The 13387-nt window shown below is 42.1% G+C and overlaps 1 protein-coding gene across 9 annotated transcripts in view; it reads left to right on the top strand.

Annotated features, from left to right (window-relative positions):
- LOC126297664 (F-BAR domain only protein 2) overlaps nt 1-13387 on the top strand; it is a 296630-nt gene that overhangs the window by 61898 nt on the left and 221345 nt on the right. For all 9 annotated transcript variants that reach the window (XM_049988748.1, XM_049988756.1, XM_049988754.1 and 6 more), the window contains exon 4: nt 10668-10925. In XM_049988748.1, the coding sequence (XP_049844705.1) occupies nt 10668-10925 (258 nt within the window). The remainder of the gene's footprint in view (nt 1-10667; nt 10926-13387) is intronic.

Here is a 13387-nt window from a genome sequence, read left to right as displayed (position 1 = left end):
ATATCCATCATGGTAGCCAGTCTGTTGTGGTGGGGCCGCCATGTACCCTGCTGGTTGTAGCCCCGTGACCACACAGGGGTCACTCTGCTAATGCCTGCACTGTTAACTCCTCATGTATGCCAAGGAGTAGATGCCTGTCTCCCTGGGACATCGAGACTCCTGGCAATGGCCATCCTGAAAGTGGCCGATGCTGAGGCTGGGTGGCACCTGTGCATCATTTCTTGCTGGAGGTCAAACACCAGCAGTCTCTAAGCATTCATGAGCTCAAGTCGACGCACAGAACTATGACCCTAAAGTGTTCCCCTCCCTGACCACATCATGGGAGGAACGTCAGTGTAAGGATGGCAGCGACTCTTATTCCCCCCGGTACCTTGTATGTTAGAGAGCTGATGGGGAATCTTTCAAGATGATGAAGCCTCAGTTTTTTGTTGAGCATTTAGAGGACAAATTTGGGGAGGTGTAGTGCTTGTCCAAAATGAGATCTGGGTCAGTCTTGATGGAACCAGCACCCTCTGCCCGGTCACGGGCATTACTTGTTTGTGACAAGCTGGGGGATGTTCCTGTAAACATCAGGCCCCATGAGAGCTTAAATATGGTCCAGGGAATCATATTTCACAGGGACCGTCTTTTGTAGTCTGATGATGAGCTGCACGTCAGTTTAGAGCAGTGAGGTGTACATTTCATTTGGTGTGTCCACCAGGGTCCGAGGGATAAGCAGTTTGCCACCGGTGCCTTCATCTTGACCTTCAATGGTGATAAATTACCCGAGAAGATCAAGGTGATGGTCTACCACTGTGATGGTGAGCCCTATAAACCTCCCCCCAATGTGGTGCTTTAAATGCTGGAAGTTCAGCCATATGTCTTCCCATGTACTTCCAGCATTATATGGCCAGATTGCGGATGCCCCTCACATCCCAATACTCCATGTGCTCCGCCTCCCATCTGTGTCAACTGTGGAGAGCACCATTCGCCTTGCTTACCAGACTGCAGGATTAGGCTAAGAGGTCATTTGAACGCCTACATCCTGTATGTATGACATCGTCTTATGCCACCGCTACAACAGTTCTAGCCCCATCATCTCCACCAACCCCATTCACCTCTCAGAGCTGGAGGACCACACCTGCCCCATTGATAGTTGGGGCACTTCCATCCCTGTTGCTCCTGCACCACCTACTTTGAGAGCAGCACCCCCCAACCTTCGGGGATATCAGTCCCCACTTCTGCACCGGAGAAGTGTAAGTCTTCTCCGGCTCCTCTCGCTAGTAAGGGGTGCCCTTGGGTTCTCCCTTCCCAGGTTTCTGCTAGTGGGAAAGATACCAGCAGCCAGTGGCTGAAGAGCCGAAAAGCAGCTGGTCGCAAGGCTTCACGCTCATTCTCAGTCCTGGAGACCGAATCAATAAATCCCTCCCAGCCAGGGAAACACAAGGATCAGCAAGAGAAATCCAAAAAGATCATCCCCAAGACCAAGGGAATTGCAGTGGCATCCACACCACTGCTGCCTACAAGCTCTGCATTTGCGGATGAGGTGGAGATGCTGGTGTCCGCCGAGGACCTACATGTGACCGGAGCCTCAGACACAATGGATATAGACTGCTGAGGCACTAAGTCGGTGGCAGCAGGTGACCTGAGGCGTAAACTGCCTCGTTGAATGTTCCATGCCTTCCTTCTCACAATGACGTCATCCTGTCTGAGCTACGGCAACTGTTAGCTTTACACCTGCTTTCTGCATTGCCCTCCAGGAAACCTGGTTCCCGGCAATGCGGACCCATGCCCTCTGTGGCTATAAGGAATATTACAAAAACCATAGCAACTACAATTGAATGTCAGGCAGAGTTTGAGTTTATGTCCTAAATTCAGTTTGTATTGAACATTTGCCCCTTCAAACCCCTCTTGAAGCTGTGGCTGTCAGAATGAGGAGGACACAGGAAATAACTGTCTGCAATGTATGTCTTCCTCCAGATGGTGCAGTACCCCTGAATGTATTAGCTGCACTGATGGATCAAATCCCTAAACCTTTCCTACTTTTGGGGGATTTTAACACCCATAACCCCATGTGGGGTGGCACCGTGCTTACTGGCCGAGGCAGAGATGTCAAAACTTTACTGTCTCAGTTCAACCACTGCCTCTTAAATACTGGGGCTGCCACATATTTCATTGTGGCTGGTGGTAGTTACTTGGCCAGTGATTTATCACTTTGCAGCCCAGGACTTATCCCATTTATGCACTGGAGAGCGCAATACAACCTGTGTGGTAGTGACCACTTCCCCAGCTTCCTGTCACTGCCCCGGCATCAGGCTCACGGATGCCTGCCCAGATGGGCTTTAAACAAGGGGGACTGGGAAACTTTCACCTTTGCTGTCACCCTTGAAACTCCCCCACATGGTATCGTCGATGTGGTGGTTGAGCAGGTGACTACATCAATCCTTTCTGCAGCAGAAAATGCAGTACCTTGCTTTCTAGGGTGCCCCAGCGAAAGGCAGTTACTTGGTGGTCGCTGGAAGTCGCTGAAGCAATTGAGGAGCATTAGCGCCTCCCTTCCCTGGAGCACCTCATAGCCTTTAAATGGCTCCGTGCCCGTGTTTGACAGCTTACCAGACGACGGAAGCAGGAGTGTTGGGAAGGTGACATACAGCACCCAATGGTCAAGACGTATCTTTCCCAAGTCTGGGCAAGGATGAAATGTGCTTTCGGGTACCAGACCCCAACAGGTGTTCCCGGTGGTAACATAAATGGCCTGTTATCTACCGACACAGTCGGGATTGCCGAGCACTTTGCTGAGCACTATGCTAGAGTCTCTGCGCCGAAGAATTAGCCCCCCTCCCCCTACCCCTCCAGCCTTTCACACACTCAAATGGCGACTGGAAGGGAAAGTCGTCTCGTTCACTACATGCCACATTGAATCCTGTAACACCTCATTTACAGAGTGGAAGCTCCTCAGTGCCTCAGCACAGCTCCTGGACCAGATCGGACCCACAGTCAGATGATTAAACATCTCTCATCTGACTACATCTCTCATCTGACTAAAAGCGACATCTTGTAGTCATCTTCAACCAGATCTGGTGCGATGGCGTCTTCACATTGCAGTGGTGGGAGAGCACTGCCCAAACCTGGTAAAAACCCACTTGAAGTGGATAGCTATTGGCTCATCTGCCTCACCAACACACTTTGCAAGCTGCTGGGATGTACGGTGTGTTGGCGGTTGGGTTGGGTGCTGGAGTCATGTGGCCTACTGGCTCCACGTCATGGCGGCTTTCACCAGGGTCGCTCTACCCCTGGTAATCTTGTGTCCCTAGAGTCTGCCATCTGAACAGCCTTTTCCAAGTGTCAACACCTGGTTGCCATCTTTTTTGATTTACAAAAAGTGTGTGATACAACCTGGCAACATATCCTTGGCACATTGTATGAGTGGGTCTCTGAGGCCTGCTCCCGATTTTCATCCAAAATTTCCTGTCGCCCCGTACTTTTTCTGTCCAAGTTGGTGCCTCCCATAGTTCCCCTCATATCCAGGAGAATGGGGTCCCGCAGGGCTCTGTATTAAGTGTGTCTCTATTTTCAGTGGCCATTAATGGCCTAGCAGCAACTGTAGGGCTATCTGTCTCATCTTCTCTGTATGCAGACGACTTAGGCGTTTCATACTGCTCCTCCAGTACTGGTGTTGTTGAGCGGCACCTACAGGGAGCCATCCACAAGGTGCAGTCATGTGCTCTAGCCCACGGTTTCCAGTTTTCGACCGCAAAGTCGTGTGTCATGCACTTTTGTCGCCATCATACTGTTCATCCAGAACCAGAACTTTACCTTAATGACAAACCACTCACTTTAGTGGAGACATACTGATTCTTAGGACTGGTTTTCAACACTCGATTGACTTGGCTTCCTCACCTTCATCAGCTTAAGCGGAAGTGCTGGCAGCACCTCAATGCCTTCCGCTACCTGAGCAAAACCAGCTGCAGTGTGTATTGCTCTACACTGCTGCAGCTCCACAGAGCCCTTGTTCAATCCCACCTTAACTGGGAGTCTAGTTTATGGTTCGGCGGCACCCTCAGCATTGCGTGTACTCGACCCAGTGCACCAATGTGGCATTTGCCTAGCGACAGGAGCTTTTAGGACGAGTCCGCTGACCAGCGTCCTGGTGGAGGCTGGAGTCCCTCCATTGCAGGAAAGGCATGCACAACTGCTGGCCAGTTACATTGCACATGTTTGTAGTTCTCCTGCGCATCTGAATTACTGTCTCCTTTTCCCACCCACAGCGGTTCATCTCCCGCATTGACAGCCCAGGTCAGGGCTTCCAATTGCAGCTCGTGTCTATCCCTTCTTTCCGAACTAGAGTCCTTGCCGTTACCACCTATACTTTAGGTCCGTTCACATACACCTACATGGTGTACACCTAGGCCACGGCTTCGCCTGGAGCTTTCATGTTGCCCTAAGGTCTCAGTTAACACCACAGCTCTCTGCTGCCACTTCCTCTTGATTCTTTACATTTACTGAGGGCATGAAGTTGTTTACACTGATGGCTTGATGGCTGATGATTGCGTCAGCTTCGCACATGTGCATGGAGGGCATATTGAACAGCATTACTTGCCCAATGACTGCAGCGTTTTCACTGCTGATCTGGTGGCTATACCTTGTGATCTTCAGCACATATTTTCATTCCCTGGGGAGTCGTTTCTTCTGTCTTCCTCGAGCAGCCTACAAGCTATCGACCAGTGCTACCCTTGTCACCCTTCGGTAGTGACCTTCCAGGAGTCCATATATGCCCTGGAATGACGCAGTCTTCAGTGGTGTTTGTCTGGATCCAGGTCACTTCGGAATCCCAGGCAACGAACTTGCCGACAGGCTGGCCAAACAGGCTACGCGGGAACCACTTATGGAGATCGACTTGTCTGCAACTGACCTGCATTCAGTACTACGCCGCAAGGTTTAGGAGATTTGGGAGATGGAGTGGCATAATCTTAGTATGCACAACATACTGTGTGCCATTAAGGAGACTGTGAATGTGTGAAAGACCTCCACGCGGGCCTCTTGTGGGGACTCTGTGGTTCTCTGTCAGCTCTCTGTCGGCTCTCTGTCGGCTCTGCGTTGGCCATGCTTGGGTGACACACGGCTACCTCCTGCGCTGTGATGACCCACCTCAGTGTCGGTGCGGCACCCGGCTGACAGTGGCCCATATCTTGGTGAGCTGTCCTTCTTTGGCTGCCCTGCTATTGACTCTTCAGTTACCGAACTCGTTGCCATTAATTTTATCTGACCTCATCAGCTAATATAGTCTTATGTTTTATACGTGACGGTGGGTTTTATGATTCTATATTAGTTTTCGCACATGTACTTTGGCCCTTTGTGTTCTCCATTCAAACACTTTTAGGCTTGATGTTTTAATGTGTCGCAGGGTGGCTGGGTTTTCCTTTTTATTCTCGTGGTCAGCCAGCCACGTCATCTGCTCTCTTGTTTTTATCCCTTCTACTGTTTCTTGGTTCTCTCTGTGGTTTTCTTTTCCTGTTTTGTCCATAGTAGTGTTGGTTGTCCTGTTATTCTTTTGGTTCTTTCATTCTCCTGTTTTTGTGCTGTTTGTCTCCTTCCTTTTCTTCTTTCCCTTGTGTAATTATTTTACTGGGAACAAGGGAAAGATGACCTCAAAGTTTGGTTCCTTCCCCCTTTCCTTTAAACCAATCAACCTCAGGGGTCACAGCAACACCAAACGTCTGCCTTGGACAGCATCAGTTTGCTGCCATGTTGGTTCTGCTGCCATCCCTCAACACCATGGTGAGCTGCTAACTCAGTAACCTTGGTCACCTATGGGAATTCAGGAGAATTATGCATTGCTGGCACTGCTTACTTGGGACTGCATTGTGTTAACTCAGACACACGCTGCTGAGTGAAGTGAACAGTGTTAGTGAAGAAGGATGCGAATGTCAATTGGCCATTACACTGTCGCAGTTTTCCAATGTCATCATCACCAGACCAGACGCTTGCAGACTTATCAGAGGGTGCGACAGCACTCTGACCTTGTAATCCAAGATGAATAAAATATGTTGTATCTTTCAACAGAATTTTGCAAGTCATCCCTGACAAACACTTTTGCCTCTAATACCTGCCACTCCAATACCTTTGCACTTTAGTGGCCTCATTCATCCCAGGGTCCCTAACCTAGAGAAGTTTCACACAAATGGAGAACATTCTCCCTTTTTTTGAAGTGAGATCTGTATTGTTCTAGCTGAGTAAGTTCTTTTCAGGTTGGGTTTTACAGAGCTCTCTTTTTTATATATAGTAAAAATGGCAGAATTTGTGTCACTCAGTGGGCAAAAAAATTTACATATAGCCCAAAGAAATAAGGAACAGAGAACCTGTAGAAGTTTCTGTAGATTTAACAATAAAAACATTATTTGTCTGGCGAACTTCCTTCCCGAAAACCGCGAAAGAAGAGGGGTGACCTTTCAAACTAAGCAAACATAAAACATTTTTGTGCTATTTAGTAGACCCAGGTTTTCAGTCTGACTTGGGAGAAGACTTAGCAGATACCAGACAACTGTGTCCACTGACATTTTCAGATGTTCATCACGTTTCCTCGCAACATAAGTCTTACATTTTGTTATGTTAGAAATAAGTTGGCAGTTCAGAAAAGTTAATAACTGCTTTATTCCAAACCTAGTGATCTGTTTCTCATAGTGAAAGTGCACAGATGACTGCTTAAGTACTTAAAGCATGAACAGACACATTATGTATCATGTGTAACCAAAATTATCTCAGGTTGGAAAACTCTGACAGAGTTCCGGTTTGGAGTAGATGAAAATATGATATATTCTTAAGATTTCATTTGCATTTTATGTTCACCTAACTTCAGTAGCAAAAAAATTTCTCGCGTGTTGAAAATTTGGTAACATCATCGGAAAATGCATTTTTATAGGCTGTCTGTAATAGTCTTAATAATATGTCGACGCACACAAAACTAAAAACAAAGGTAGTGGAACTCTTCCATAACACATTGATGTCAGTTCCATATTTGTACGTCAAATAGTTTGCCTGTTTGAGACAGGTGAATGAAACATAAGATTATGCAGATATTCTGTGCCAGACTCACCGGAAGGTGCACATTGAGAACATTCCCAAGGATGAGGAGAGGTAGTGAGACTGAATTCCTTAGTCAGAGATAATGTTTTACTCATATGAAATGGAGAATTTTCCCAGAAAATGTCACACACACACACACACACACACACACACACACACACACACACACACACACACACACACACACACTGTATTTCAGAACTCTTGGGTAGAAACAAAGCAATTGCATGTCCTGGATTGGGATGAAATTTCCCAGAGATATTCTTCAATGAAGAAAATTTAGACGCAGTAGTTTTGGAGGAAATAGTTGTGCAACAGTGTCGCGTAAGTGCTTGTGATAACGATTTAGTGAAAGTGTTCAGTGCATCAAGAGGTGAGCTGTGCAAGTGGCCCACTCTGTATTTGTTTACTTGGATTCAAGTCTGCATCCTGAATTTTAAGGAAAAATTTTTTTTTGTAAGGTTAATCACATTCTCAAAACTGTCAATATTTCAGTAATATAAAGAGTTTCTATTTCTGTAATGTGGAAGAGGTGAATATTGACAGAATTTTCATTTTTTATATCATTTACAGTTAGTATTGTTCCCATTTAATAATTATGCCTTACAATAAACTGCAGTTTACATTCATGATGAATCAGAAGTTGTTTTTCATACAGGCTGGCCAAAAAATAGCTCTCTCTTCAGTGTGACACAAAGCAAGTTCCCTAGCTAATGAAAAAGAGAACTGGTCATTAATGATAATGCTAGAAATGACCACCATTGACATCAGTGTAGTGATGTGTGTGATTTATCAAACTGTGAGAATGTACTCAGTTCATCTCCCTAAGGGATGGCTGCAGGAATGTTTTCAATGTTCTGCTTTAACTCTGCCAATTTGTGAGGATTATTCAAGTATATATGCCCCTTGAACTTGTCCCCTCGCCCCCCTCCCCATTCAAAAGGAGAGGTCCCCAGCAGTGAGATTGACTTTTTGAAACCAGATATATTGTGATGTGGGTAAAGATCCCAGGTACCATGCCCTGCAGCCATTCACCCTGATAGGCCCTTGTTTGCAAGTAATTTATGAAGAAAAAATACAGAATTTTGCGTGATGCTCAGTAGCATTAAATAGTTTGTATTACATAGACTGGTTGTGGGGCATAATGGATAGGATAACAGCTTCGCATGCAAAAGGTTGTGGGTTTGAATCTTGTCATGTGCAGTAATTTCTTTTATTCTTTCATTTTTATCAAAATGACTTTAATCATTAATTTTATTAAATTAATTATTTTAAATATAATTTTTATTTCGTGTCATTTGTGACATCATTTTAATCACCGTATGAACTTTACATTTTTTTCTTTAGCTCATTCTTCTTCCAATCAGAATTTTTGTGAGTATGAACATAATTGATGTATTATAATATTCAATTATTTGAGAAATCCAATCAATCAGTTAAAAAACAAAAGGCAAAATAATCTATTTTGTGCAATGGTGTGAAAAATGTAGGTTTCGTTACCAGATGTGCAGGTGTTTTTTTTTTTTTTTTCTTTGCATGGTAACCATTGTAAAAACATTTAAAACATAACTAAATTCCTATTACACTATGGACAAAATAACCCAGATGGAGACGTAAATGAAAGAAGGGTTTATAAGTAAAACAAAGTTTGAGCAAAATGAGAAACAGATTTAATGCTTTGTTCATGTGTTTTTAATTAATTTTGTGTGTTAATTTTGATTTAAATTCTTTTGTTTTATCATCCTGTTGTTTTTGTCCAAGTAATGATTGCATAACCTGGACAAAAAACCACGATGATAAAACAAAGGAATATATATCAAAATTAATACATAAAATTGATTAAAAACGTATGAACAAAGATTTCAAGTGGAAAAAAAATGACAGGAAGAAAAATGAGAGCAAATGAAGAACTTGATGTAATGATTAAAATGATGTGACAAAAGAAGGGAATTAAAAAATTACGGCACCTGACAAGATTACAACCCACAATATCCTGCATGTGAAGCTATTATCCTATCCATCACACCTTGTAACCACACTTTTTTTAAAGCTATTGAGTTTCACACAAAATTACACATTTGTTTTTCATCAGTTACTCACAAATGAGGGACACCAGAGTGGGTGGCTACAGGGTATAGCTGGGATATTAACCTACATCACTGTATATTTCGTTCTAAAAAGTCCATCCCACCACTGGGGACCTCTTCCTTTCAGTTTATATTGTTGAGAGAGATCACACAATATTGGAACCAAAAAGATGCTACTGCCTTTTCTGACTGTCCTCACCAAACGCCTAATGAACTTGGAGGATGTTTGCATGTGTGTTTGTGCTGTTCCTTCACCTTACTGAAAATGTGTGCACATTCTTTCACCTTATATATATATATATATATATATATATATATATATATATATATATATATATATATATATATATATATATATATATATATATATTTCCCAGGTCACTTAACAGTAGAAACACAGGCTTTACTGTACAATGTGCTACAAATGAATAAGACATAACCTGCATATACAGTAACTAAACATCAAATGGTTAAAGTAGTTTATATCATTAAAATTCTTAGTGTTTTGTGAAAGAAGTATATTTTGCATAAGGAAAAAGTTTATTTGAAATTGGGAGGAGAATCAAACCAGAGTCAATCTCCCCCCCCCCCCCCCCCCCCCCCCCCCCCCCACACACACACGGGTTTACTAACTGTTAGTAGCCATGTAGTCATTATAACTTGAGCAGATGAGATATCTTCTGTACTGGATTTCTCAAAAACTAAGTACTGCTGAATATTATCCACTTTTTGGTTGTGATGTAGCAGCCATTATACCCCATCAGTAATTATTATTATTATTATTATTATTATTATTATTACTGATAAGTAGTGTTGAAGTAAAAGCCAAAGTAGATGGTGTAGTTTTTTTTTTATTCAGTGATGAACATCTGTACATTCGGATCTGTGATCAACAATGATGACTGGCTACCCCTTGTCAGAGAGCATTGTAAAGTCCTGCAGGTCTACATTTAAAAAATGCATTTAAGTAATAAGCAATTCTTAGAGCATTGATAGAAACAGAGTTTTTAATGTCGAAAGATTTTCTGTTCGATAAGAAATGGCTTCAGCCATAGCCTTTTCAATTTAGTAACTTAAGAGTTAGTACTGTCAGATTTTTCTGGTAGAAACACGGACTATTTTCAGCACTAAGAATTATGCCTGGATGCAAGATGGCACAGCATTTTGTAATTGTTATTGATTTAAATTTGTTTCTGATACATACTAGTTGCTATCAGAAAACTGATTTTGTTGTTTGAATAACTGAAATTTTGTTTCACAGTCTCATTCAGACAAATCAGTTTTACATGTGTGATCAACTAGTGAAGCTCTTACATTAAAATAATTGGATTCTTAATTTGTGATACTATATTAAACGGGTTTATATAGTTGTTTTACTTTGAGGAAGTTCAATTGTGAGTGGTTCATTGATTTTATATTTTTCTTTTTTTTCCATAATGCTTGTGAAATTTGTTGAATGAATCTAAACTAAAATATCACCATATAAATAAGACACTCAATGAAGGAAATAATTTGCAGGTTAAAGAGGAAGAAGGAAGCACATTGGAAGTGGTCCAAGCTATACAGTCAACCACCTTGATACTACAAAAGGCTAAGGATACATACACACAAAGAGGCTTGGAATATGAAAAATTAAAGAAAGAAAATGCATCACCTAAGGATCTGGAGAAAGCAGAAATAAAACTCAAGAAGGCACAAGAAGAGTATAAAGCATTGATAGAAAAATACAAGATGATTAAAGAGGAATTTGAAAGGAAAATGATATTGGCTTGCAGGGTAGAGTTATATTTTGTTTCATTTTTCACATGTACATGCCATGTAATTAGTACTACTTTTTACTTGCGTAAAAAATTACAATATCCAGTTTCAGTCACATGTGCTGAGTATTCACCATATATTTGAGACACAAACAAGATTGGAGTTGTCACTGACCTCTTAGTGCTGCCCCCCCCCCCCCTTTTTTTTTTCTTATCCAGGTATCTAGAATGTTGAACTTCCTGACCTGGCCACTGCTCTTATTTCTACAACACACTATTAACAGGATTTTGGATTTTGGTGATAGAATGTGTAATGACTCTCATTATAACACGATGGGTAAAACTTAGAGTAAATTGGTTGATCACACATACTCTTAGGCACCTCTTCCTTTGATAATGTAATATGTTTTGCCAATTGTGGGGCTGGTCTAGGTGGTACTGATAAAGTACACTTCGCGGATGGTGTCTCTAACCATAAGAGCTATTGGGTAGAGCTTGATAATCTGACTAGTACATTTGGGAGGCTACTAAGATTTTTCTCTTGTTTTGTAAGGATTTTGTTTTACTTGAGTCACAACAGCTTGTGTTTGCTTACATGGTGCATTCACCACAACGATTGTCAGGGTATTTAAAGTACAGGAGGATGCCAGGTGCCTTCGAAAGGACAGGGCCTATTTCCTTCCCTATCCTTGACACAGAGTTTGTGCTCAGTATCTAATGACCTTGATGGGACGTTAAGCCCAATATTCCTTTCTTTCAAACTACTGTACATTGTGGTTTGGGACATACAATAGGTTGACATTTGTAAGTTTTTCCAGTCTTTGAAATGTTCCCCAAGTATAGACACAATAAACTTCATACTTTGATCAAAACAAATATTATATTATCTTCATTGTGATATGGTCTGCAGCTATAATAAATTTTTTGAATGATTTCGTGATGTTAGTATGTCAGATGAAGAGAATGGCAGCTGAAGCCATTGTGAAATCATTCAAAACACATCTTATTTCAATTGGCAGTTAGATTTGTTTTGTAATGTATGCTTTTGACAATCTTCACACCATTTAGTATAAGGACAGCAAATTGTTTTAGAGTACTCTGTGACTGTGATACCGCCTCCCCGCTCCCATCTGACTTTGTAATACATTTTGCAAAAATCTTCAACAGTATTAATGGACTGGTATTCATTCTGCATTTTAGTCCACTTCCTGGGGTGAAACAGTTAAAAATATTGTTTTATTTTGACCTTCACTCCAACAGTGAGTATTTTTTAAATACCATTATGATTTAAGGTACTATGTGCATTTTTTTCTCTCAAAGTAGTTTTTGACTACTGTGATTCATGCACCAAAATGGTGAGTAGGTACACAACTGAGTCAATAATTTTGGTAATTGACACAAGAGGACGTGATGTAGTACCTTAAAAAATTCGTAATTTTTGTATTTATTGTAATGTTCTCTTATCCAAAAGCTGCCCAAGTTTTTTTTCTGTTGTCTAGCATCAGAACACTAAAAATGTCAAATTTTGTAATAAAATCGCTGTAGACACATGCTGATGAGCCAAATTATTATGATGACTGTCCACGACGAGATTCAATGCTGCTTGGTGACATTGCTGGCATGTGACATGGTAAGGAAAGTATATAATAATTATATTAGAGCAGAGATGAATGAGGAATCATTCTGTTGAGGATACAGAGTGCAAATAGGGGAATCCACTGATAGAGGTGAGTTTGACAAAGGCCAAATTGTTATGACCTGGTGTCTGGGAGCTTGTGTCTAGGACATGACAAAATTGATCAGCTATTTATGTGCTACTGTTGTGAGAATTTATTGGAAATGTTTGAAGGACAGTGAAATAATGTGTAAGTGGCAAGGTGTGTAACATTCACAGCTCATCACAAAATGTGGAGGCTGCACTCTCTGTAAAGCTGGATAGGTTATGGTCTGTGGCTGATATGGTGACATAGTACAGTGCTTCTACAAGCACAAGTGTTTTGGAGCACATCATTCTGCACACATTAAGGAATGCACGGCTCTGTAGCAGACAGCTTCTACATGTTCTCATGTTGACCCAGCAACATCAGCTAAGATTGCAGAGATAACTCTGCGTATTATTGGAAATGTGTTGCCTGGTAATGTCTTGTTTATGATCATGTCCAAATATGTCGTGTGTGTGTGTGTGTGTGTGTGTGTGTGTGTGTGTGTGTGTGTGTGTGTGTGTGTGTGTTTTGTGCGTGTGTGTGTGTGTCTGCTTGAAACTTGCACCTCGCAACAGATACAGGCTGATGGTGGCAGTATTATGCTATGAGGGGACATTCACTTGCACTTTTATGGAGCATGTTGTAGTTGTCAAAGGCAATGTGACAGCTGTGGACTAAGTGAACATTATTGTGGACTACCTGCATCCCTTCATGCTTATGTCTTCCCTGAAGGTGATGACGTCTTCCAGCAGGATTGCTGTCTGTGTCTCAAGGCCAG

This window comes from Schistocerca gregaria, chromosome X (assembly GCF_023897955.1).
Source record: "Schistocerca gregaria isolate iqSchGreg1 chromosome X, iqSchGreg1.2, whole genome shotgun sequence".
NCBI lineage: Eukaryota > Metazoa > Arthropoda > Insecta > Orthoptera > Acrididae > Schistocerca > Schistocerca gregaria.
The sequence above is the reverse complement of the archived record's forward strand: the minus strand, read 5'-3'. Positions and strand labels throughout refer to the sequence as shown.